The sequence below is a fragment of the Pan paniscus genome, chromosome 9 (assembly GCF_029289425.2).
Source record: "Pan paniscus chromosome 9, NHGRI_mPanPan1-v2.0_pri, whole genome shotgun sequence".
Taxonomy (NCBI): Eukaryota; Metazoa; Chordata; class Mammalia; order Primates; family Hominidae; genus Pan; species Pan paniscus.
In genome coordinates this window covers 67,171,406-67,194,566 of record NC_073258.2, presented here as the reverse complement: position 1 = coordinate 67,194,566, position 23,161 = coordinate 67,171,406, and the positions used below count along the sequence as shown (strand labels likewise).

At 51.7% G+C, this 23,161-nt stretch overlaps 1 protein-coding gene across 10 annotated transcripts; it reads right to left on the bottom strand.

Annotated features, from left to right (window-relative positions):
* Positions 1 to 141: 141 nt before the first annotated feature.
* TSGA10IP (testis specific 10 interacting protein) lies at positions 142 to 20,473 on the bottom strand. 10 transcript variants are annotated; one of them, XM_063608580.1, is made up of 9 exons: positions 15,942 to 16,088; positions 14,746 to 14,882; positions 13,934 to 14,652; positions 13,612 to 13,759; positions 8,042 to 8,212; positions 2,791 to 2,890; positions 2,459 to 2,583; positions 378 to 503; positions 142 to 276 (listed from the first exon to the last, which is right to left on the bottom strand). In XM_063608580.1, the coding sequence occupies exons 1-8, from the start codon at positions 16,086 to 16,088 to the stop codon at positions 407 to 409; spliced, it is 1,644 nt and encodes a 547-aa protein (XP_063464650.1). In that variant the 3' UTR covers positions 142 to 276; positions 378 to 406. The 10 variants fall into 10 exon arrangements, 9 of the variants coding, with proteins under 9 accessions (XP_063464650.1, XP_063464651.1, XP_008952339.4 ...); XM_008954091.5 differs by lacking the exons at positions 142 to 276; positions 378 to 503 and adding exons at positions 900 to 1,956; positions 20,126 to 20,472 and having other exon boundaries at positions 15,942 to 16,049; XM_055094539.2 differs by lacking the exons at positions 142 to 276; positions 378 to 503 and adding exons at positions 900 to 1,956; positions 20,147 to 20,165 and having other exon boundaries at positions 15,942 to 16,049.
* Between the last annotated feature and the right edge of the window lie 2,688 nt (positions 20,474 to 23,161).

Here is a 23,161-nt window from a genome sequence, read left to right as displayed (position 1 = left end):
GTCCAGTCCGAGCCCGGCTGCCGCCAAGCCCAGACAACGCAAAATGGGAATACTTCCGGGTCGCTCGGCAGCCGCTGTCGTGTTGCCGGAAACTAAGAGCGGCTGCTTCCGTCGCTCGCCTTGGAGCCTGCCCCAGAGGCTCATGGGAAGGCCGGGATCAGCGCTCGACTGCCCATTCGCGCCGTCTCGGGTCGGCTGGCTTCTTTGAGCGAGTGGTCCCATTGCGCATGCGCTCCTCACGGGAAGCGGAATTAACCCGGAGGTGGGATCCCAGAACTGGAAGGACTTAGAGCCCATTAAGTCAGTGTCTTCGTGGCTGGAAGTTCCTCCCCGGCCTCCCTGCGCTTGCACTTCACCGGCAACGGGGTGTTCACTACCTCACGGTCTTTCCGTAGACACCTCCCTCCTACAATGGGCGCTCGCTTAGTGGACTCCTAGGGTCGTGGCTCCAACGGGTGTTGTTTTTCCGAGATCTCCAATTCCACAGCCCAGCTTCAGACCCGCTATAACCAGTATCGTCAGGGAACGCTTCCTTCCCACGTTCCCTGTTTTTTTTGTTTTGTTTTGTTTTTTCCCTTGAGATAGGATCTCACTCTGTTGCTCAGGCTGGAGTGCAGTGGCGTGATCACAGCGCACTGCAGCCTCGACCTCCTGGGCTCAAGTGATCCTCCCACCTCAGCCTTCCCAGTAGCTGGGACTACGAGCGTACGCTACCACGCCCCTTTAATTTTTGTATTTTTTTGTAGATGGTTGGTGGGGAGCGGGGGTAGGGGGTGGGGTCACTATGTTGGCCAGGCTGGTCTCGAACTCCTGAGCTCAGGCTATACACCCGCCTTGGCCTCCCAAAGTGCTGAGATTACAGGCATGCGCCACTGCGCCTGGCCCTGGATTGGATTTTTAAAACCTGGCCCCGTGAACTGTTAAGATTGTTTAGGAGCTCCACATGGGCGTCAGTGTATCCCTGGAACCCCTGAAATTGAATGCAAAATGTGGCACATCTGTGTGTATGAGTTTTTTTCTTGAGGAGACCAGCCGTAACTTAAAACTATTGGGACTTAAAACCCCAGTGCAGGCCGGGCGCGGTGGCTCACGCCTGTAATCCCAGCACTTTGGGAGGCCAAGGCAGGCGAATCACGAGGTCAAGAGATCAAGACCATCCTGGCCTACATGGTAAAACCCCGCCTCTACTAAAAATACAAAAATTAGCTGGGTGTGGTGGCGCACACCTGTAGTCCCAGCTACTCAGGAGGCTGAGGCAGGAGAATCGCTTGAACCTGGGAGGCAGAGGTTGCAGTGAGTTGAGATCACACCATTGCACTCCGGCCTGGTGACAGAGCGAGACTCTGTCTTAAAAAAAAAAAAAGCCCAGTGCACACAATCCCAATCTCTCCTGAAACCCCTCCCCTCACCCAGTGGTTGCTCGGTCTGTGGCTCCCTGTGTGGCGCAACTCAGCATGTGTTAGGCTATGTCGTATGCGCCCCTTTAAGGATCCACCCCCTCTCCCACTCACTGGGCGTCCTCAGAGGCAGGAGTCATTTCATCTTATTCATGCTTGAATTTATAGGACCCAACATATACATTGGAGATGGGGTGGAGAAGTCACAGCTCTTGCTCTTCGAGATGTCCCCACTCCTCAGGAGCAGAGAAGGGGCTGTGTGTACTGGGTGGGGGGAACCAAAAGAGCCAAAGCTCCTGGTGGGGAGGGGGTGCGGGGACAGAGCTAAGCCTGCTGCCCACCCACCTGCCACCTCCAACTTCCAACCCGTAGCTTCCACCACCCCCACCACCAGAAATCCCACACTGTGTTTGCCATAAAGCCTTTAATTTTATCTCAGGGACTGCACTCCGGGTCCAGGCTGGGGTTGTAGTGCCTGTCAGGCTGGCTGCTGGTGGGTTCTGTCCTTGGGGGCCTCTGAGGAGAGTGCTCCATTCTCACCCCCATTGACCTGTGGCTCCTTCAAGACACAGATAGAGGCCCCTGACTCTGCAGCTCCCACCCCCATGCCCAAGGAAACCACTGACAATGTGGCTTCAAACCCTGCTTCAGTGCTGGCTTGCTGTGTGATCCTGGGCAAAGTGACTCTTCTCGAGTCTCACTTTCCTTATTGTCAAGTGGGCTTCATAATCGCTGCTCTGTACCAGGTTATTCTAAGGCATGGGGTGACCAGCGTGGTGGTGCCAGCCCCTAATGAGGGACTTGGTGTGTGGCCGCTCAGATGGTTGCAGAGTCCCAGACTGGTTCTGCTGCTTGTTCGCTCCTGCGTCCTTAAAGAAGGCCCTGCCCCTCAGGTCCTTAGTTTCCTTATTGAGAAGTAGGAATGACAACCCTGGCCTTGCCTTCCTCTGGGCTCTCTGCCTGTCCTGGGGGAGGCCCTCCAGAGCCCAGAGTGCTGGTGTGGGCGCCCCTTCCCGCAGCAGCATGGCAGAGTCAGTTCTTGACCTGACGGGGAGACTCACCTGGGTTTCCTGGGGGTGCCCTCTCTGTCCACCTTTCCTGCCTCAGACAGCAGCTGCTCCTCATCCAGCCCCAGTGCTGACAGCACCTGGGAGAAGCGCCGAGTGACGGTGAGCCGGGCATTGGCCTGAGGAGAGAGAAGACAGCTTCCTGCTCTGCACCAGGGCTGCCGAGGGCAAAGTGGGGCTCGGGTTACTGAGGGGGTCCCAGGGATTCCAGAGGGCAGCAGCCCTGGGATCCTATCTGCAGGGACCTACTTGCATCCTGCTTCCCTACCCACTCAGCCAGCTCTTCACAGGGGGCAGCTATGTGCTTGCCCAGGTGCCAGCCTCACCTGCATAGCCTGCTGGAACAGGAAGGGCCGGGCCTGCACCCTGTGCTGGATGCCTTGCAGCTCCGCCTGGTACTCAGCAAAGCGCTGTCGCTCCTGGCGCCTGCAGGGGAGACAGGCCTTTGTGCAGCTAACCATGGACACAACTGTTGATCTCCACTCCTGAGCCCGCTTATCTTCACTAAGGACTTGATATTCATGTCCTCACCCTCACCTTTACAAAGCTGTTTCATTCCCATTCTTGCCTGGATTCCTTGTGAAGTCAGCCAAGGTGGAAATTATTCACCCAATTTACGGATGGATCGGGAGGGTTGAGGGACTTGTTCAAAGTTGTGCAGCTGGGAAGTGAGGGGCCGAGCCCTGTGCAGCTGGGGTTTGCCCATCCTCCTGTGCCACCCCCATGGGAAAGGGGCCAGTGCTGGCTTCTGAGCTTCCAGACACGTGCTTACATAGCTTCCCCTCCCCATCCTCTTTCCCTTGAAGGGGAGCTGTGGTTGTTGGTTGTGTGACTTTGGGTGAGGCCTCTCTCTGGGCTCTTGGCTCTGGGCTCAGTTTACTTCACTGTGCTATAGTAGGGATCGGACAAGCTTGCCAGCATTCTCTGTGGTTCTTGTAAGCAGACAGCTTGGAAAATGGGACAGAGAAACTAAAAAAAAAAATGTTTCAAATTTAAAAAACACACCCCTGAGAGATCAGGGTTCCACTGAGGAAGCACAATTTTCATTTATAAAAACCCAATTTGGCCAGGCGTGGTGGCTCGCACCTGTAATCCCAGCACTTTGGAAGGCCAAGGAGGGTGGATCACTTGAGCCCAAGAGTTTGAGACCAGACTGGGCAACATGGTGAAATCCTGTCTCTACAAAAATTAGCCAGGCATGGTGGTATGCACCTGTAGTCCTGGGTAGTTGGGAGGCCAAGGTGGGAGGATCGCTTGAGCCTCGGAGTTCTAGGCTACAGTGAGCTGAGATTGTGCCACTGCACTCCAGCCTGGGCAACAGAGCAAGACCCTGTCTCAAAAAACCCAAAACCCAGTTTGTGCACTTGTCAGAAATGTGTCTGTTTGACAAACTTGAGTATCACTGCCACTCATGAAGAGAGCACTCTAGCAGCAAGAGGGGCCTTCGAGCCACACCCACATGGGACCAGGCATCCATCTGTGAAGCATGTAAGAGAGGCCTTGAGGTGTGGAGGCAGCACCCATGGACAGGAGGGGAGGGAAGACGCAGACAAGATGACAGGAGGGGAGGGGAGACACAGACAAGACCCCAAGACCTGTACTGGGATCTCAGCGATTGTGCTGGGCCCGGTGGAAAAACTCAGCCTTGCTGGGCCATGCCACCCTTGCTGTGGCCCTGTGCCAGGGAAGGTACCGTCCTTCATTGAGAAAAAGACATGGACTTGAAAACCCATGGCCAGGAACACAAGTTACTGCAAAAACGGCTTTCACCATTTAGGAAGGAATTTATGGCAGTTACAAGGGGAGGTGGCAAATGAGCTGGCAGTCCCTATCTTTTCTGTGATATTGTGTGCACTTTTCCTGCTGGATACTTTATGCTATTTCTGTTAGAAGTGACAGGAGCTGGCCGAGGCGGGCAGATCTCGAGGTCAGGAGATCGAGACCATCCTGGCCAACATGGTGAAACCCTGCCTCTACTAAAAATACAAAAGTTAGCTGGGAGTGGTGGCGTGCGCCTGTAATCCCAGCTACTTGGGAGGCTGAGGCAGGAGAATCGTCTGAACCGGGGAGTTGGAGGTTATGGTGAGGCGAGATTGCACCACTGTACTCCAGCCTGGCGACAGAGCGAGACTTTGTCTCAAAAAAACAATGACAGGAGCCCTGAGCAGAAAGGGAAGTGGTGCCTATGGGTGTCAGCCCCGTCCATCATCTCAGAATGGAAGGAGACACATCCCTCCCTCCCACAGGACAACCTCTTTTGTGCCTGCCCTTCCTAGGCAGGAAAGAGTCTCCTGTTCCGCTCAGACAGCGAAGTTCATAGGCTGTAATGGCTGAGAGACTGCATGGGAGAGACCTACTTATGCCTTAGCCCTCTCAAATAGAAAGTAAAAGGAGTGAGGTTGAATCACTCTTTTTGCTGCACCTGCCACTTGGAGTTCTGAACCTTACACTTCCTGCCTCACTGTGAAAACAAAACACTTGGCTGGGCGCGGTGGCTCACGCCTGTAATCCCAAAACTCTGGGAGGCCGAGGCAGCCAGATCACTTGAGGTCAGGAGTCTGAGACAGCTGGGGCAATATGGTGAAACCCTGTCTCTACCAAAAATACAAAAAAATTAGCCACGTGTGGTGGCGCGCACCTGTGGTCCCAGCTACTCAGGTTGCTGAGGCAGGAGAATTGCTTGAGCCTGGGAGATGGAGGTTTCAGTGAACTGAGATCACACCACTGCACTCCAGCCTGGGCAACAGAGCAAGATTGGGAAGGAGAAAGGATCCCCCTAAACATTGGCCCAAGCAGTCCCCAAAAACACACTTGACCTTTCAGAGCCTGTTTCCAAATCTGTAAAATTGGGGTGATTAAGACTGAGCCTTGGCCGGGCGCGGTGGCTCACGCCTGTAATCCTAGCACTTTGGGAGGCTGAGGCGGGCGGATCAGCTGAGGTCGGGAGTTCAAGACCAGCCTGACCAACATGGAGAAACCCTGTCTCTACTAAAAATACAAAATTAGCCGGGCGTGGAGGCGCATGCCTGTAATCCCAGCTACTCGGAAGGCTGAGGCAGGAGAATCGCTTGAACCCGGGAGGCAGAGGTTGTGGTGAGCCGAGATCGCGCCATTGCACTCCAGCTTGGGCAACAAGAGCGAAACTCTGTCTCAAAAAAAAAAAAAAAAAAAGACTGAGCCTCAAAGAGTAGGTGATAAGAACCCCGCTGAGCCGTCAGTGGCCTTAAGGCAGGGCAGGACCCTCACCCCACTTGCCACGGACCAAAGGAGACAGGGTGCAGAAAAAGATGCCCTGCGCCCGCTGCACCCAGGAGGTGCTCAAATCAATGGCACTGGTTTTGGTCATATTTATTTGATTTATTTGTGTTACATGTGTCATTGGTTTGGGCTCTTGGGGGAAGGTCCTGGTGCCTTTCATCTAAAAGCGGAGGATTTGAGTGCTCAGGCAGGGCAGCATCATGGCTGGAACCCAATTCTGCTGCCCATGCATGACCTTTGACAAATTATTGAAGATCTCTGAGCCTCAGGTTCCTCACCGGTGGGGTTATGCAGGTGGAGATACCAAGGTAGGATAGTAAGGTGAGCGGGCCATACTGACTTTTCCCCTTGTATGAAGCCCCAGGGGCTCCTTTTGCAGGAGCTCTGCAGCCCTTGTGCCCTCGTGCATCAGCACCTAACTCTTTTCTTTTTTTTTTTTTGAAACGGAGTCTTTCTCTGTCACCCAGGCTGGAGTGCAATGGTGCAGTCTCGGCTCACTGCAACCTCCGCCTCCCGGGTTCAAGTGATTCTCCCGCCTCAGCCTCCCAAGTAGCTGGGACTACAGTCGCGCGCCACTACGCCCAGCTAATTTTTGTATTTTTTTTTTTAGTATAGACGGGGTTTCATTATGTTGGCCAGGCTGGTCTCGAAATCCTGACCTCAGGTGATCCACTTGCCTCGGCTTCCCAAAGTGTTGGGATTACAGGTGTGAGCCACGGCGTACAGCCGAGTACCTAACTCTTTTGCAAGATAAGCAGTCTTAGGGGATACCAGATGGCTACAAGTTCCCTGATACCTAGCACAGCCCAGGAAAAAAAAAACAAAAGCCCCTTATTCATAATGTAGCTTCCCCGATCTCCAGCCAATCAGCACCAAAAGCCCAAGAAGCTATTAGCTACAAATTCCTGCCTTGGAGGGAGCTAAGGACTTCTCGGGGTTCTGCATACACAGCTAGGCTCAAGGTTTAGCTTATAGCAACATTTTCCTCGTTTTGATGGTAAAAAAACACACCCCTAGGTAGAGATTGTATATGCTAATGTTACATGTGATGCATGTTGGAGCATGCAGATGCTGAGCGCATGCGCCCACCACAGGTCCACCTTTGCATACCTGACCTCACCAGTATTTTGTGACTAGGTATAAACAACTTCCATAAAAGGAATTCCTCTTAAGGCACAAGCTGCCATCTCTCCCTCTGAGCAGTCCTCAGGGTGGGCTTTTTTTTTTTTTTTTTTGAGATGGAGTTTTTGCTCTGTCGCCCAGGCTGGAGTGTAGTGGCTCAATTTCGGCTCACTGCAACCTCCATCTCCCGGGTTCAAGCAATTCTCCTGCCTCAGCCTCCCGAATAGCTAGGATTACAGGTATGTGCCACCGCACCTGGCTAATTTTTGTATTTTTAGTAGAGATGAGGTTTCACCATGTTGGTCAAGGTGGCCTTTGCTTTGCAATAAACTTTTTCTTTTGTGCGGCCAAGGGAAGAACCTGACCTGGCCCACCAGCAGCAATACTCCCTGCTTCACGGACCTGTTAGGAGTCCAAAAAGGTTAGCCCACAAATCTGCTTATTAGGAAAATGGTCACGGCCGGGTGCAGTGTCTCACACCTGTAATCCCAGCACTTTGGGAGGCTGAGGCGGGTGGATCACGAGGTCAGGAGATCGAGACTATCCTGGCTAACATGGTGAAACCCCGTCTCTACTAAAAATACAAAAAAAAAAAAAAAAACTTAGCTGGGTGTGGTGGCGGGCGCCTGTAGTCTCAGCTACTCGGGAGACTGAGGCAGGAGAATGGCGTGAAGCTGGGAGGCGGAGATTGCAGTGAGCCGAGATCGTGCCACTGCACTCCAGCCTGGGTGACAGAGCAAGACTCCGTCTCAAAAAAAAAAAAAAAGGAAAATGGTCACAATATAGGAAGAGAACAAAACGCGACTCTTCAGCTGACTGTGAACAATGGTTGTCTCCCAGAGTGGGGTCACACGGCTGTTCACCTTCTCCAGGCATTATTTCTGTAATCTTTGAAATTTTATAACAAGCATGTCTGGCATTGGAAATCAGAAAATGAAGATTTGAAAGTGTGATCATACATGTAGAATATTTTAACCTTGACCATTCAACAGCTGCAGAGATTGTCATTATTAACTGGGTGGCCTTCGACAGACCCCTTCTCCCCATGCCTCAGCGTCCTTATCTGGAAACGCGGTGAAGTGGCCTGGTTAGCCCCAGGGAAGGCGAGGGCTGGTGCTCTTCGGTCCTGTAGACTGAGACCTGACATGGCCTCCCTGCCCTCTCCCAACCAGGCCTCCCGAAGCCCAGGCTCCCTACCTCAGCTCCTCCAGCTTGCGCTGGGCCGCCCCAGGGCCCCGGCTCCCTCTGGGTGCGTAGGCTGCCAGGCAGCGGGCCACCTGCCGCTGTACATGCTGTGTCCGGGCCCGCCGCAGCTCGGCCTGCTGCCGCTCCTCCTGCCGCTGCCGCTCCCAGGCCTGCAGCAGGCTCCTTGGGTGAGAAAGGGAAGGGGAATGAGAGGTTCACGGGCAGCAGGAGCCTCACGGAGGGCCAGGGGCTGGATAAGGGAATATGGAAGCCTGTGGGGAGGGGCTGCAGTGTCCAGAGCCAGTGTCCTGGGAGTAGGGTTTGTCATGGACGTCCATGACAGAGACTGCCCTGGAGGCTCAGCCCTCGGTCCCAGCTCAAGGCCTTTCCCTACTCTTTCTAGAAGTCTCCTGCTTCCAGGCCAGGCACGGTGGTTCATGCCTGTAATCCCAGCACTTTGGGAGGTGGAGGCAGGCGGATCACCTGAGGTCAGGAGTTTGAGACCAGCTTGGTCATCATGGTGAAACCCTGTTTCTACTAAAAATGCCAAAATTAGCCAGGCGTGGTGGCATATGCCTGTAATCCCAGCCACTCAGTAGGCTGAGGCGGGAGAATTGTTTGAACCAGGGAAGCAGAGGTTGTAGTGAGCCGAGACCACGCCATTGTACTCCAGCCTGGGCAACAAGAGCAAAACTCCATCTCAAAAAAAAAAAAAAGAAAGAAAGAAAAAAGAAATGAAGGGTGCTTTGGAAGAATTAATATTGTTAAAATGTCCATATTATCCAAAGCAATTTACAGATTCAATGCAAGCCTATCAAAATTCCAATGACATTTTTCACAGAAATAGAAAAAACAATTTTAAATTAATATAGAACCACAAAATACTCCAAACAGCAAAAGCAATCTTGAGCCAAAAAAAAAGGCCAGGCATGGTGGCTCACACCTGTAACCCCAGCACTTTGGGGCTGATGCAGGTGGATTGCTTGAGCCCAGGAGTTTGAGACCAGCTTGAGCAACATGGTATATATACACAATGGTATATATTGTGTATATATTGTGTATAAAAGGTGGTATATATATACAATGGCATTCTTCAGCCTTAAACCCCATCTGTACTAAACATACAAAAAATTAACCAGGCATGGTGGACCAGACCTGTAGTCCTAGCTACTCGGGAGGTTAAGGTGGGAGAATCACCTGAGCCCAGGAAGTCAAGACTGCAGTGAGCCATGATTGAGCCACTGCATTCCAGCCTGGGTGACAGATTGAGACTCTGCCACACACACACAGACACATACACACACACACGCCACACACACACACACACACAAAAGAAAGCTTAATGACACTTGTCTGGGCAATGGTTTTTTGGCTATGACCCAGAAAGCACAGGCAACAAAAGCTAAAATAGACAAATGAAGTTGCATCAAACTGAAAAGCTTCTGCACAGCAATGGCAACAATCAACAGAGATGACATACAGAATGGGAGAAAATATTTGCAAACCATACATCTGAAAAGGGGTTAATATCCAAAATATGTGAACTCAAGTAACTCAGTAACAAGAAAGCAAATAACTCAAAAAATGGGCAAAGGCCAGGCGCGATGGCTGTTGCCTGAAATCCCAGCACTTTGGGAGGCCAAGGCGGGCAGATCATTTGAGGTCTGGAGTTCGAGACTAGTCTGGCCAACATGGTGAAACCCTGTCTCTACTAAAAAAATACAAAAAAATTAGGCAGACCTCGTGGTGTACGTCTGTAATCCCAGCTACTCAGGAGGCTGAGGCAAGAGAATCACTTGAACCTGGGAGGGGGAGGTTGCAGTGAGCCAAGATTATGCCACTGCACTCCATCCTGGGTGACGAAGTGAGGCTCCATCTCAAAAAAAAAAAAAAAGGCAAAGAGTCAGGGCATGGTGACTCACACCTGTAATCTCAACACTTTGGGAGGTGGAGGCAGCAGGATCACCTGAAGCCAGGGGTTGAGACCAGCCTGGGCCACATAGCAAGACACCTATCTCTACAAATAAAAAGTTAAAAAATAAATCAGCTGGATGTGGTGGCATGCACCTGTAATCCCAGCTACTCAGGAGGCTGAGGTGAGAGGGTCACTTGTGCCCAGGAATTCAAAGCTGCAGTGAGCTATGATCGTGGCATTGCACTCTAGCCTGGGGGACAGAGCGAGACTCCATCTCAAAATAATAATAATAATAATAATAATAAAATAAGCAAATAACCCAAATAGACATTTCTCAAAAAAAGACATACAAATGTCTTTTTCATCACTAATCACTAATCATCTGGGAAATGCAAAATAAAATGATAATAAGATATCACCTCACGCCTGTTAGAATGACTATTACCAAAATGATGAAAGATAAGGGTTGGTGATGATGTGGAGAAAAGGGAATCTCTGTTTACTGTTGGTGGGAATATAAATTAGTACAGTCATTATAGAAAACAATATCAAGGTTCCCCAAAAAATTACAAGTAGAACTACTATGTGATCCAGCAACCCACTTCTGGGTACATATTCAAAGGAAATGAAATTAGTATGTTGAAGAGGTAGCTGTACTCCTATGTTCATTGCAGGAATATTCACAGTAGCAAAGATATGAGATCAACCTAAGATTCCATCAACAGAAGAATGGATAAAGAAAAGGTGGTATATATACACAATGGCATTCTTCAGCCTTAAAAAGAAGAAAATCCCATCATTTGCAACAACATGAATAAACCTGGAGGACACTATGTTAAGTGAAATAAGCCAGGCACAGGAAAACAAATACCATATAATCTCCCTTATGTGCCAAATCTTAAAAAAGTCAAACTCAGCATAACGGGACCCCATCTCTACCAAAATTTTAAAAATTAGCCAGCAGCCAGGTGTGGTGGCTCACGCCTGTAATCCCAGCACCTTGGGAGGCTGAGGCGGGTGGATCACGAGGTCAGGATAGCGAGACCATCCTGGCTAACACAGTGAAACCCCATCTCTACTAAAAATACAAAAACTTAGCTGGGTGTGGTGGCGGGTGCCTGTAGTCCCAGCTACTCAGGAGGCTGAGGCAGGAGAATGGCGTGAACCCGGGAGGCGGAGCTTGCAGTGAGCTGAGATCGCGCCACTGCACTCCAGCCTGGGCAACAGTGAGACGAGACTCCGTCTCAGAAAAAAAAAAAAAAGTTAGCCAGGCATGGTGGCTCATGACTGCAGTCCTAGAGCTCAGGAGGCTGAAGTGGGAGGATCACTTGAGCCCTGGAAGTCAAGGATGCAGTGAGCCATGATTGTGCCACTGCACTGCAGCCTGGGCAACACAGCAAGACCCTGTCTCTAAATAAATAAATAAATAAAGTCAAACTCATAGAAGCAGAGAGTAGAATGGTGGTTACCAAGTCCTCACTGGGTTTGTGGGGAGAAGAAGGGAGATGTTGGTCAAAGGATAAGAAATTTCAGTTAGAGAGGAGAAATAAGTTCAAGAGATCTATTGTATGATCTGGTGTCTGTAGTTAAAAGCAATGTATTGTATACTTAAAAATCAATAAAAGAGTAGATTTTAAGTGTTCTCACTACAAAAAAAAAAATCAAGTAAGACCGGGAGTGGTGGCTCACGCCTGTGATCCCCGCACTTCGGGAGGCTGAGGCGGGCAGATCATGAGGTCTGGAGTTCGAAACCAGCCTGGCCAATATGGTGAAACCCCATCTCTATTAAAAATACAAAAATTAGCCAGGTGTGCTGGCAGGCACCGGTAATCCCAGCCATTTGGGATGCTGAGGCATGAGAATTGCTTGAACCCTGGAGACGGAGGTTGCAGTGAACTGAGATCACACCACAGCACTCCAGCCTGGGAACAGAGCAAGACTCTGTCTCAAAAAAAAAAAAAAAAAAAAAAAAAAAAACCGAGGTAATGCATATGTTAATTAGTTTGATTTAGACCTTCAACAATATAAACATATTTCAAAACCTCATGTTGTACACCATAAATACAATTTTTATTTATCAATTACATAAAATAAATTTTAAAAAAAGAATTGTGGCTGGGCGCAGTGGCTCATGCCTATAATCCCAGCACTTTGGGAGGCCGAGGCGGGCAGATCACGAGGTCAGGAGTTCAAGACCAGCCTGGCCAACATAGTAAAACCCCGTCTGTACTAAAAATACAAAAATTAGCCAGGTGTGGTGGTGGGCTCCTGTAGTCCCAGCTACTTGGGAGGCTGAGGCAGGAGAATCACTTGAACCTGGGAGTCGGAGGTTGCAGTGAGCCAAGACTGTGCCACTGCACTCCAGCCTGGGCAACAGAGTGAGACTCCATCTCAAAAAAAAAAAAAAAATTGTGGGGTGCTATAAGAATGCTGAATGAACTCTCCCCTGCCCTCACATGCCTCCTGTCACCAGTCACCACGGCCTATTGAACCAGCCTCTAAGTGTCTCTTAAATGGATCCCCTCCCTCCATCCACAGGGCCTCCTGGTTCCTCACCTCAGTGTTGCCAACAGTCTCCTCACAGCCTCCAGTCTCCCCTTCAGCTCCCACTGTCTCCTTTGCTTTAGAAACAGAGGCTCGCTCTGTTGTCCAGACTAAAATTCAGTGATGTCATCATGGCTCACTGCAGCCTTGATCTCCTGGGCTCAAGAGATCCTCCTGACTCAGCCTCTGGAGTAGCTGGGGCTACAGGCACTTTCCACCAAGCCAGGCTAATCTTTTTTTTTTTTCCTTTGTAGAGACAGGGGTCTCGCTATGTTGACCAGGCTGGGTTTTTTGTTCGTTTGTTTGTTCGTTTGAGACAGAGTCTCACTCTGTCACCCAGGCTGGAGTGCAGTGCTGCAATCTCAGCTCACTGCAACCTCCACCTCCCAGGTTCAAGTGATTCTCATGTCTCAGCCTCCTGAGTAGCTGGGACTCCAGGCACACACCACCATACTTGGATAATTTTTTATATTTTCAGTAGAGACAGGGTTTCGCCATGTTGCCCAGGCTGGTCTCGAACTCTTGAGCTCAGACAATCCACACGCCTTGGCCTCCCAAAGTGCTAGGATTATAGGCGTGAGCCACCACGCCCGGCCCCTTAACTTCTTTTTTAGAGACAGTGTCTCACTCTGTTGCCCATGCTGAATGCAATGGTGGGATCATAGCTCACTGCAGTCTTGATCTCCTGAACTCAAGAGATCCTCCTGCCTCAGCCTCCTGAGTAGCTGGGACTACAAGCACGTGTCACCATGCCCAGCTAATTCCAAGTATTTTCATAGTTATATCCTAAGGGCCCATGAGTAGATAATAAATGTTGCATTAATCACTTAGTTAATAATTTAATGGATGGATAGAACAAAAGATGGGAAATAAAAGTGGTTGTATCAATAGATAATTGGCCAGGTATTGAGAGAGATGGATGAATGGTTGAGTGGATGTTATCAGTAGTTGGATAGATGGATGGATGGGTGGATGGATGGATGGATGGATGGATGATCCAAAAGTTTGGTGAATGGATAAATAAATAAATGAATGAGAGTTCAAATGCCTAAGCATCTCTTGGAGAAGTGGCTCCATCTCTACTTCTCATTCTGGGCTCCCACTCCCTTCTCTTCCCTCTTACCTGGTGGCTTCCTGTCGTTTGTGGAAGGTGCGATTAGGGAGGTTGGCAGACACGAAAGTTTCATCGTATCCCGAGGCATAGGCCTTTCCATTCCGCTTGGAGGCCTGGAAGGCAGCCCTCAAAGCCTTCCAGGGCAGCTTTTGGGGGCCTGCCCACAGTGGGACCAAGTCAGGGGCTGCCCTCTCCCTCTCAGCCCGCCAGGCAACCCCCCCCCCAGCACCCAGAGCACAGCCCAGCCTGCCTGAGCCCCTGCCTCCCTGACTGCTCCCTGTTCCCTGCGGTGTAGCTTCGGGGGAATCCAGGCTCTGAGCCGCATGCTCACCACAGTCCAGGTCTCTCTGTAGCTGCCTGTGCAGCTTCTCCAGGTCCCACGGCCCCTGCAGCTCCTTGGCCCTTGTCTTCCTCCACTGTGGCCTTCGGAGGTTGTTGAAGCTGGGGCTGCTCCCCTGGCTCTGGCCCTGCACTTCCCCCTCATCCGAGGCTTCCTCTCCAGAAATCTGCCCCTTTCTCTGACAACCAGCCCTCCTTCTGCAGGGAGTCCTGTGTTCTCCCTCCTCAGCCTCCTCTGTGGCCTCTGAAAATTGCTCCTCCTCTGAGATCGACCCCCTCCTGGGGCGCTGGGGCAGCACCCCAGAACTCAGATCCCTCTCGGCCTCCTCAGCACCCAGGCCTTGCAGCTGGACCTGCTTGTCGGACGCCGATCCTGATCCTGGCCTCCTCCCAGGCAGCTGGAGACCACTGGGGGGCTCTGGTCCTAGCTCCCCTTTGCCAGTAGGGATGGAGACACCGCCCCAGGCTCCCAGCTGCTGTCTCGCCTTCAGGTTTTGCGCCTCTGTCTTCCGGCAGCAGCCATGGGCCTCTGGGAGGTTGGCCGTGGACTTGCGCCTGGACTGACGCTGGGAGAACGAGGAGGGCATGGGCAGGGCTTGGTGGCCAGGGGTTGGGGAGCTTGGCTGAAGCACAGCCCGGACATCTGTGGCGATGCTCTCCCAGGCCCACTGGAAGGGGAAGGAGGGTTTCCGAGGAAGAAGCGGGAAGAGACTGAAGAAGGAAAGGGTGGGGGTCAGGGTCGGCGCCAGCCCCCAGAGAGCCCTGACCCCCAACAGCCTCCTGACCCATCCCACTGCTGCTTACTCTTCAGACTCTTCAGAGCCCTGTCCTTTCTTGCTCTGGCCCCTGGGCTTGCAGTCCTTCTTTGCTGTCTGCCTTGAGCTCTGAGACCTCCGCTGCAGGTCTTGATTTGGCACACCATCACCACTCCCCAGGCAGCCCTGGGCAGAGACAGTAGGGGAGGAGCAGCCAGCTTGAGCAGCCTCCTGGACTGTGTTGCACCTCACCCGAGTGCTCCCTCTATGCACCTGGCTGGGCCTGGCTGGGTCCCTCTGGGCCCTCGTTACCATAAAAACCAACCAAACAGGGCTGGGTGTGGTGCTCACACCTGTAACCCCAGCACTTTGGGAGGCCAAGGGGGGGGCGGATCACCTGAGGCCAGGAGTTCGAGACCAGCCTGGCCAACATGGCGAAACCCCGTCTGTACTAAAAATACAAAAAAAATTAGCCGAGTGTGGTGGCCTGCGCCTGTAATCCTAGCTACTTGGGAGGCTGAGGCAGGACAATCGCTTGAACCTAGGAGTTGGAGGCTGCAGTAAGCCGAGATTGTGTCGTTGCACTCCAGCCTGGGCAACAAGAGTGAAACTCCATCTCAAAAAAACAAACAAACAAAAAGCCCGACCGAGCACCACCTCCGTTCTGCATATTAAAATAGCAACAGCTGCCACCTGCTGAGCACCTATTGTGTGCTCAGGACTTTCATGCATAAACACACATAACCTTCCCAAGGACCCTAGGAGGCCAGTACTCACTATCACCCCCATCATGTGGAGGAGAAAGCTGAGGCTCAGAGAGGCTGAGTAACTGAGGTCACACAGCTGGGAAGTGGTGGAGCCCAGATTTGTCACCATTGCACTAGGCCACCTCTGGGCCCTGGACTGCACTCCCAAATGTCCCACTGGGCCCTGGACCTGCTACAGCCAAGGCAGAAACCAAGGTGGTCTTCATCAAGGTGGTCTTCATCTTTCCTGAAACCCTGCTCCTTCCGCAGTGTTCCCTGAATGGCTCCATCATCCCTGGGAGTCACTCCTGGGCGTCATCCCTCGGCTTCTCCCAAGGCCCTTAGGCCTCCCTGTGGTCCCTGTCCCACTCCTGCCTCCCTGAGTTTCATCTGGACCTCAGCTCAGGTCTTGTGGCTTCTCAAGGGCCTCCCCAGCCCAGGCCTCCCTGACCCACCTGGCTCTAGGCAGCTGGAAGTGTCCTCACTGGGCCTCCCTCACCTGCTTGTCCTGAGAGATGGTCGACAGCAGCTTGAGCAGCCCCGTTCTGGTTCCTGGAGCCTGGAGCCGCACGTCCTGCCCTGGTCGCGCCGACGGGGTCCTAACCAACTGTTGGTAGGTATTTAGCATATCGGTGTCCTGCCCCATCCTGCCCCATCCCCCATCCCCACCATAGAACTGCCTAACAGGCCATCTCTATGGCAACCAGTCCTCAGCCAGTCTCAACGGGTCTGGCAAAAAGCATGCTAGGAAGGGGTCAGTGGGGTATGTGAGGCCAATCTCCTTCTGGGAGAGAGTTCAGCAGGATGCCCAGGAGTCATTTAGCGCAGAGACCCAGGCCCAAGTCCTGCCTCTGCCTCATCCACAGGCTCCCCGTGTGACCTGGTGTAAGTCCCCTGTCCCTACTCTGCCTGTGTTTCCCCATCCATCTGTACAGGGGAGTCAGCCTGTCTCCTGTGCTGCCCCCCGGCCTGGCCGAGTCCCTGAAGGAGCCAAACTGAACTTTCACAAGATTTTATTTAAATCCTTGCACTCCCAGGCTGGGAGTGGTGGCTCACACCTGTAATCCCAGCACTTTGGGGGGCTGAGGCAGGTGGATCACTGGAGGTCAAGAGTTCAAGACCAGCCTGGCCAAAATGGCAAAACCCCGTCTCTACCAAAAATGCAAAAAAGATTAGCCAGGCCTGGTGGCGCATGCCTGTAATCCCAGCTACTCAGGCTGAGGCACGAGAATCACTTGAACCCGGGAGGCAGAGGCTGCATCGACCCCAGATTGCACCACTGCACTCCAGCCAGGGCGACAGAGTGAGACTCTGTCTCAATAAAAAAGAAACAAATAAACAAATCTTTGCACTCCCAGCCCCAGCCAGGAAGTTGAATGCTGTGTCCAGGAGAGAGGCAGCAGGCCATTCAGAGCCTGGGCCCAGGCCCACCTGGCCATCTTCATGGGCCATGAGGTTCTGGAGGGAGTTACAACATTGAAAGCTTACCCCAGGCCGGGCAGTGGCTGTAATTCCAGCACTTTGGGAGGCCGAGGTGGGCGGATTGCCTGAGGTCAGGAGTTGGAGACCAGCCTGGCCAACATGGTGAAACCCCATCTCCCACCTGGATTGAAACTCTATCTCTACTAAAAATACAAAAATTAGCCGGGCATGGTGGTGGGCACCTGTAATCCCAGCTACTCGGGAGGCTGAGGCTCTCCCTCTCCGGGTTCTCTTGAACCCGGGAGGTGGAGGTTGCAGTGAGCCAAGGCCACACCAGTGTACTCCAGCCTGGGCGAAAGAGTGAGACTCCATCTCAAAAAAATATTTTTTTTAATATAAAAAAAGATCTTACCCCAAACTTCTAGCAGTGCTCAAAAGCCTTGGAATCTTAAGTCCCCATGGGACGCCTGGTGCTGACCACTGAGGCCTGCAGTACAGGGATGTGGTGCTGAGCTGAGGCCCTGGAGACGGACCAGCTGGGCTGGAGGCCTGGTCTCACTAGCTCTGTGACCAACTCCCCACTCTGCAAAACTGGAATCACGGGCCCAGCTCATAGGTTTGTTGCAAGGACTACATGAAACCCCAAACGATGAAATTGGTAAATGTTATTATTACTAACACTAGCTGGCCGTTCTTTTGAGGCAGCAGAGCATCATGGCTAAGAGCATAGAGGAAGCGCTTGGGTGCAAATCCCAGCTCCTCCACTTGTCCCGTACCCTCTCGGTGCCTGTTTTCTCATAGGCAATGGGGAGGGGATGGTTATAATCGGATCTACTCCCAGGATAGTGGTAAGGATTAAATCACTATGCAGATACAAACAGAACATCCTCATGGCTCATGGGAACTGCTATGTTAGCGTTGCTGTTATTCTTATTATCTTTTTTTTTTCTTTTTGTGATGGAGTCTTGCTCTGTTGCCCAGGCTGGAGTGCAGTGATGTGATCTCGGCTCACTGCAACCTCTGCCTCCTGGGTTCAAGCAATTCTCCCACCTCAGCCTCCCGGGTAACTAGGATTACAGGCATGTGCCACCATGCCCGGCTAATTTTTTGTTTTTTTAGTAGAGAGAGGGTTTCACCATGTTGGCCAGGCTGGTCTTGAACTCCTGACCTCAAGTGATCCACCCACCTTGGCCTCCCAAAGTGCTGGGATTACAGGTGTGAGCCACTGCACCGGGCCGTGTTGCCATTATTAATTAATCAATGATGTGGCCCCAGGGAAGCAGACTATCCTGGAAGATGCCATAGAGGCAGGATTTTTCTCAGACTGTGGCCCTGTGGCTCCTCTTCTGCTCTCAGACTCCATCCCAGTGGCACCTCATAATCAGCACGTCCAATGTAAATATCCTAAATAGTGCTGCTCCAGGTGAAGCTCTTTTGCCACCCAAAATATGCAAACTCTTTTCTTTCTAGGGGGCTGCCATCCTTCTCCCACACCTGGGGCCCAGTGGAAGGCACATGTAGGCGGCTTCACTTTCAGAAACGGAGCCCCTTCCAGACCTCAACCCCAGGTGATTTCCTGGACAGTCCAGAACTCTGGGCCACTTTCTTCCTTGGCAGAGGGCAGGTCTGGGTTTCTCAGGTTGATATTCTCATGAGGTGCATACAGACCTCTTTCCTTTACCACACTCCCTCCCTAAGTGAGCTCATCCAGTCTGATGGCCTTAAAAGCCACCTGCTGCTTGCTTTCTGAGACAGAGTCTCACTCTGTCACCCCGGCTGGAGTGCAGTAGTGCCATTACAGCTCACTGCAGCCTCAACCTCCCAGGCTCAAGTGATCCTCCCACCTCAGCCACCCGAGTAGCTGGGACTACAGGTACGCGCCACTATGCCCGGCTAATTTTTATATTTTTTGGTAGAGATGGGGTTTTGCCATGTTGTCCAGGCTAGTCTTGAACTCCTGGCCTGCCTCGGCCTCCCAAAGCATTGGGATTACAGGCATGAGCCACTGCGCCAGGCCAGCACCTGCTGTTTTCCACCTGTCCCCAGGTTTACGTATCTCAGCCTGACCTCTCCCATACTTAAATATCCAGTGGCCCATCTGACATCCCCACTTGGATAAATAAGCATTTCAACTTGACATGCTGAAGGTCAGACTACTGGCCTGCCTCATCCCAGTCAGGGGCATGTCTGAGATTCCTGTTGCTCAGGTCAACGCCCTGGCATCATCCTTGACTCTTTCGTTTGACTCACATTCTGCCCCTAATGCCTTAGCAAACCCTACCAGCTCCACCTTTGAAATACATGCAGAATCCAGCACTTCTCCAAACCAACACCCTCTCTCTTCTGGATCATTTCAGTAACGCTTAATCTCCGGCTTTTGCTTATTTATTTATTTTTTATTGACATGGGAGCTCACTATATTTCCCAGGCTGGCCTCGAACTCCTGGCCTCAAGCCATCCACCTGCCTCAGCCTCCCAAAGTGCTGGGATTACGGGCGTGAGCCACCACACCCAACCTCCCGGTTTTTGCTTTTGTCCTGATACCATTCTCTACTCAGCAACCAGTGTGATTCTGTGAAGAATAGAGCCCAGCTGGACGCAGTGGCTCACACCTGTAATCCCAGCACTTTAGGAGGCTGAGGCAGGCGGATGGCTTGAGGCCAGGAGTTCGAGGCCAGCCTGAGCAACATGGCAAACCCCTTCTCTACAAAAAATAATACGAAAATTAGCCAGGTGTGGTGGAGTATGCCTGTGATCTCAGCTACTAGAGAAGTTAAGGTAGGAGGACCACTTGAGCCCAGGAGGCAGAATGAGCCCTGATTGCACCACTGCACTCCAGCCTGGGTGACAGAGCAAGACCTTAACTCAAAAAAAAAAAAAAAAAACCAAACAAAAACAGAGTCCATCACGCCTGTGATGGGTCCTGGGTCTCGCTGAGTAAAAGGCAAAGTCCTTACTGGCCCACTAGGTCCTGCATGTTTCACAGGTGTTTGCCCACAAGTGCCACCATGATCCCTTCTCGCTCCGATCCAACCACACTCTCCCTTCGGTACGCCAGCCAGTCTCCCCTAAGGCCCTTTGCACCGACTGTTTCTTCTTCCTGAAATGCTCTCTCCCCAGAATCCACATGGCTTACTCCTTCAGGACCTCCAGGTTTCTGCTAAAATGACACCTGCCAAAGAAGCCCTCCCTGCCCAGATCCCCTAAGTCCCTAATAGGCACCACCATTTGCTCTGCTTCTCTTATCACCGCTTCACACACATTCATTCATTTGCTGATTGCCTGCTCAGCGATGTGGCTCCGGCCGTCCTCCCACTCTCTCCTGCATCAGCAATGTCTCATCTCTCTGGCATCATTTCCATCAGCACTACTGTTCCTTCTTTCTTGACTCACTTCCCCTTCTTCAACACTGCCCCATTTCTCTGTTCCTTTTGCAGCAAAGCCTTCTGAAAGAGTTTTCACTGGGCAAGGTCAATTTCCCCCTTGCCTTTCTTTCTTGAACCCACTCCAGGCAAGCTGTCACCCCCACCACCCTGTGAGCCTGCACCTGCCAAAATCACCGATGCCTTCCCTCCCACTAACATGAGGTCAGTGGCCAGCTCTTCCCCAGCTCCTCTGCCAGTTCCTCCTCCTCTTGCAGGAGAGGGACAGCTGCCCGGTCTGTCTTCTTTGTCCACAGCTACTCTGTTGCCCAGGCTGGAGTGCAGTGGTGAGATCTTGACTCACCACAACTTCCGCCTCCCAGGTTCAAGCGATTCTCCTACCTCAACCTCCGAAGTAGCTGGGACTACAGGCGCAAACCACCATGCCTGGCTAATTTTTGTATTTTTAGTAGAGACGGGGTTTCGCTATGTTGGCCAGGCTGGTCTCGAACTCCTAACCTCGTGATCCGCCTGCCTCGGCCTCCAAAGTGCTGAGATTACAGGCATGAGCCACCATGCCCGGCCACAGCTCCTCTTTTACTGGACTCACCAGGACCATGGTTTTGTGTTTTTGGGTTTTTGGTTGTTTTTTTTTTTTTTTTTTGAGACAAGGTCTCACTCTGTCACCTAGACTGACTGGAGTGCAGTGGCGTGATCATGGCTCACTGCAGCCTCGACCTCCTGGGCTCAAGTGACGCTCCCGCCTCAGCCTCCTGAGCAGCTGGAACTAAAGGTGTGCACCACCATGCCCAGCTGATTTTTTGTATTTTTTGTAGAGACAACGTCTAGCTGTGTTGCACAGGCTGGTCTCGAACCCCTGGGCTCAAGAGATCTTCCTGCTTCAGACTCCCAAAGTGCTGGGATTACAGGCATGACAGGCTCATTTTAAATAAAATCTATCAGACAATGAACCCCACTTTTATCTGTAGTCCGGACATCTCCCTCAAGCTCAGAAGGTGAGTCCTGCCTCCCAAACTCGAATAACCCAGTCCACTGCTCCATCTAGGTGTCTAACAGGCATCTCACATTCAACAACTCTGAAACTGACTCCCCGACCCTCCCCACAGCCCTCTCCATCTTGGCCTAGTGACTATGCTATCCTTCTAGTTTCTCGAGCCAAAAGCCTAGGCTTTTCTCTCTCTGAAATGCCACGTCCTATCCAACAGTTGTTCCTGATTTCAAAGTGCATTCAGAATCTGAACGCTTACCACCAGCCATTTGGAGCATTCTCAACATCCGTTGTCTTCTACATAGACTTTCTGCTTCTTCATGGTCAATTCCCAACCCAGCAGCCTGGGCCATTTTTTTTCTTTTTTCTTTTTCTTTCTTTCTTTTTTTTTTTTTTTTTTTTTGAGACGGAGTCTCTCGCTCTGTCGTCCAGGCTGGAGTGCAGTGGCGCAATCTCGGCTCACTGCAAGCTCCGCCTCCTGGGTTGACGCCATTCTCCTGCCTCAGCCTCCCGAGTAGCTGGGACTACAGGCGCCCGCCACCACGCCCGGCTAATTTTTTGTATTTTTAGTAGAGGCGGGGTTTCACTGTGTTAGCCAGGATGGTCTCGATCTCCTGACCTCATGATCCACCCGCCTCTGCCTCCCAAAGTGCTGGAATTACAGGCGTAAGCCACCGAGCCCGGCCAGCCTGGGCCATTTTTTAAAGACTTCTGCTTAAAACCTGCAATGGGAGCCTGGAGTAGTGGCTCACGCCTGTAATCCCAGCACTTTGAGAGTCTGAGGCAGGAGGATGGCTTGAGCACAGGAGTTTGAGACCAGCCTAAGCAACATGGATAAACCCTGTCTCTACTTAAAATACAAAAAAATTAGCCGGGCATGGAGGTGCATGCCTGTAGTCCCAGCTACTCGGGAGGCTGAGATGGGAGAATTGCTTGAACCCAGGAGGTGGAGGCTGCAGTAAGCCGAGATCACACCACTGCACTCCAGCCTGGGCAACAGAATGAGACTGTCTCAAAAAATAAAATAAAATAAAATAAAATAATAAATACATGTACAGATAGAAAACATATCTTTATTGGTTCTTCAGATAATAGAAGTAATATATGCACACTGTCAAAAATTTAAATATGACCAGGTGCAGTGGCTCACAGCTATAATCCCAGCACTTTGGGAGGCTGAGGCAGGTGGATCACCTGAGGTCAGGAGTTTGAGACCAGCCTGGTCAACATGATGAAACCCCGTCTCAACTAAAAATACAAAAAAATTACCAGGGTGTGGTGGCAGGTGCCTGTAATCCCAGCTACTTTGGGAGGCTCAGGCAGGAGAATCGCTTGAATCAGGGAGGCAGAGGTTGCAGTGAGCCGAGATCGTACCACTGCACTCCAGCCTGGGCAACAAGAGTAAAACTCTGTCTAAAAAAAAATTAAGTCTGTGCAGTAGAACTGCTGTTAACTATTGGGTGTGTATTTGGCCCGTGTTTTTCCCCTGTGAGCACAAACAAATGTGGAACTGACATCCTGAGCAAGGCGGGGTGCAGCATTCGGACAGAGACAGCTGCATCCTTTTCCACCCACCCACTCCCCCTTGGGCCAAGCCGTTCCCAGGCCTGAATAAGACGTGAGCAGGCACTATGACTTCTCAAGTCACCTCAGGTAGTGAAAAGTCCTCTGATCACTAAGAACAGCCTCAGAAATTGAAATTGAAATGTCTAGTCTGGGCCGGGCGCAGTGGCTCACGCCTGTAATCCCAGCACTTTGGGAGGCTGAGGTGGGTGAATCACTTGAGGTCAGGAGTGTCCTGTCCTCCCTGCAAGGGGGCCTGGCACCTGATTAGCAACGCAGGGCCCTGGGGCTATTGCTTTGTCCTTGGCCTCCGATGCAAAACCAAGACCTGAACCAGGGTACCATTTGAATATCTTGTGATTT

Coding starts and splice junctions, on each gene's coding strand:
- TSGA10IP (XM_003828651.6), bottom strand. CDS start 16,088: ATGGGGCAGGACACCGATATGCTAAATACCTACCAACAGTTGGTTAGG. Junction 14,653..14,745: donor GGCTCTGAAGAGTCTGAAGA/GTAAGCAGCAGT, acceptor TTCCTTCTTCAG/TCTCTTCCCGCTTCTTCCTC. Junction 2,891..8,041: donor CGCAAGCTGGAGGAGCTGAG/GTAGGGAGCCTG, acceptor TCTCCCCTGCAG/GCGCCAGGAGCGACAGCGCT.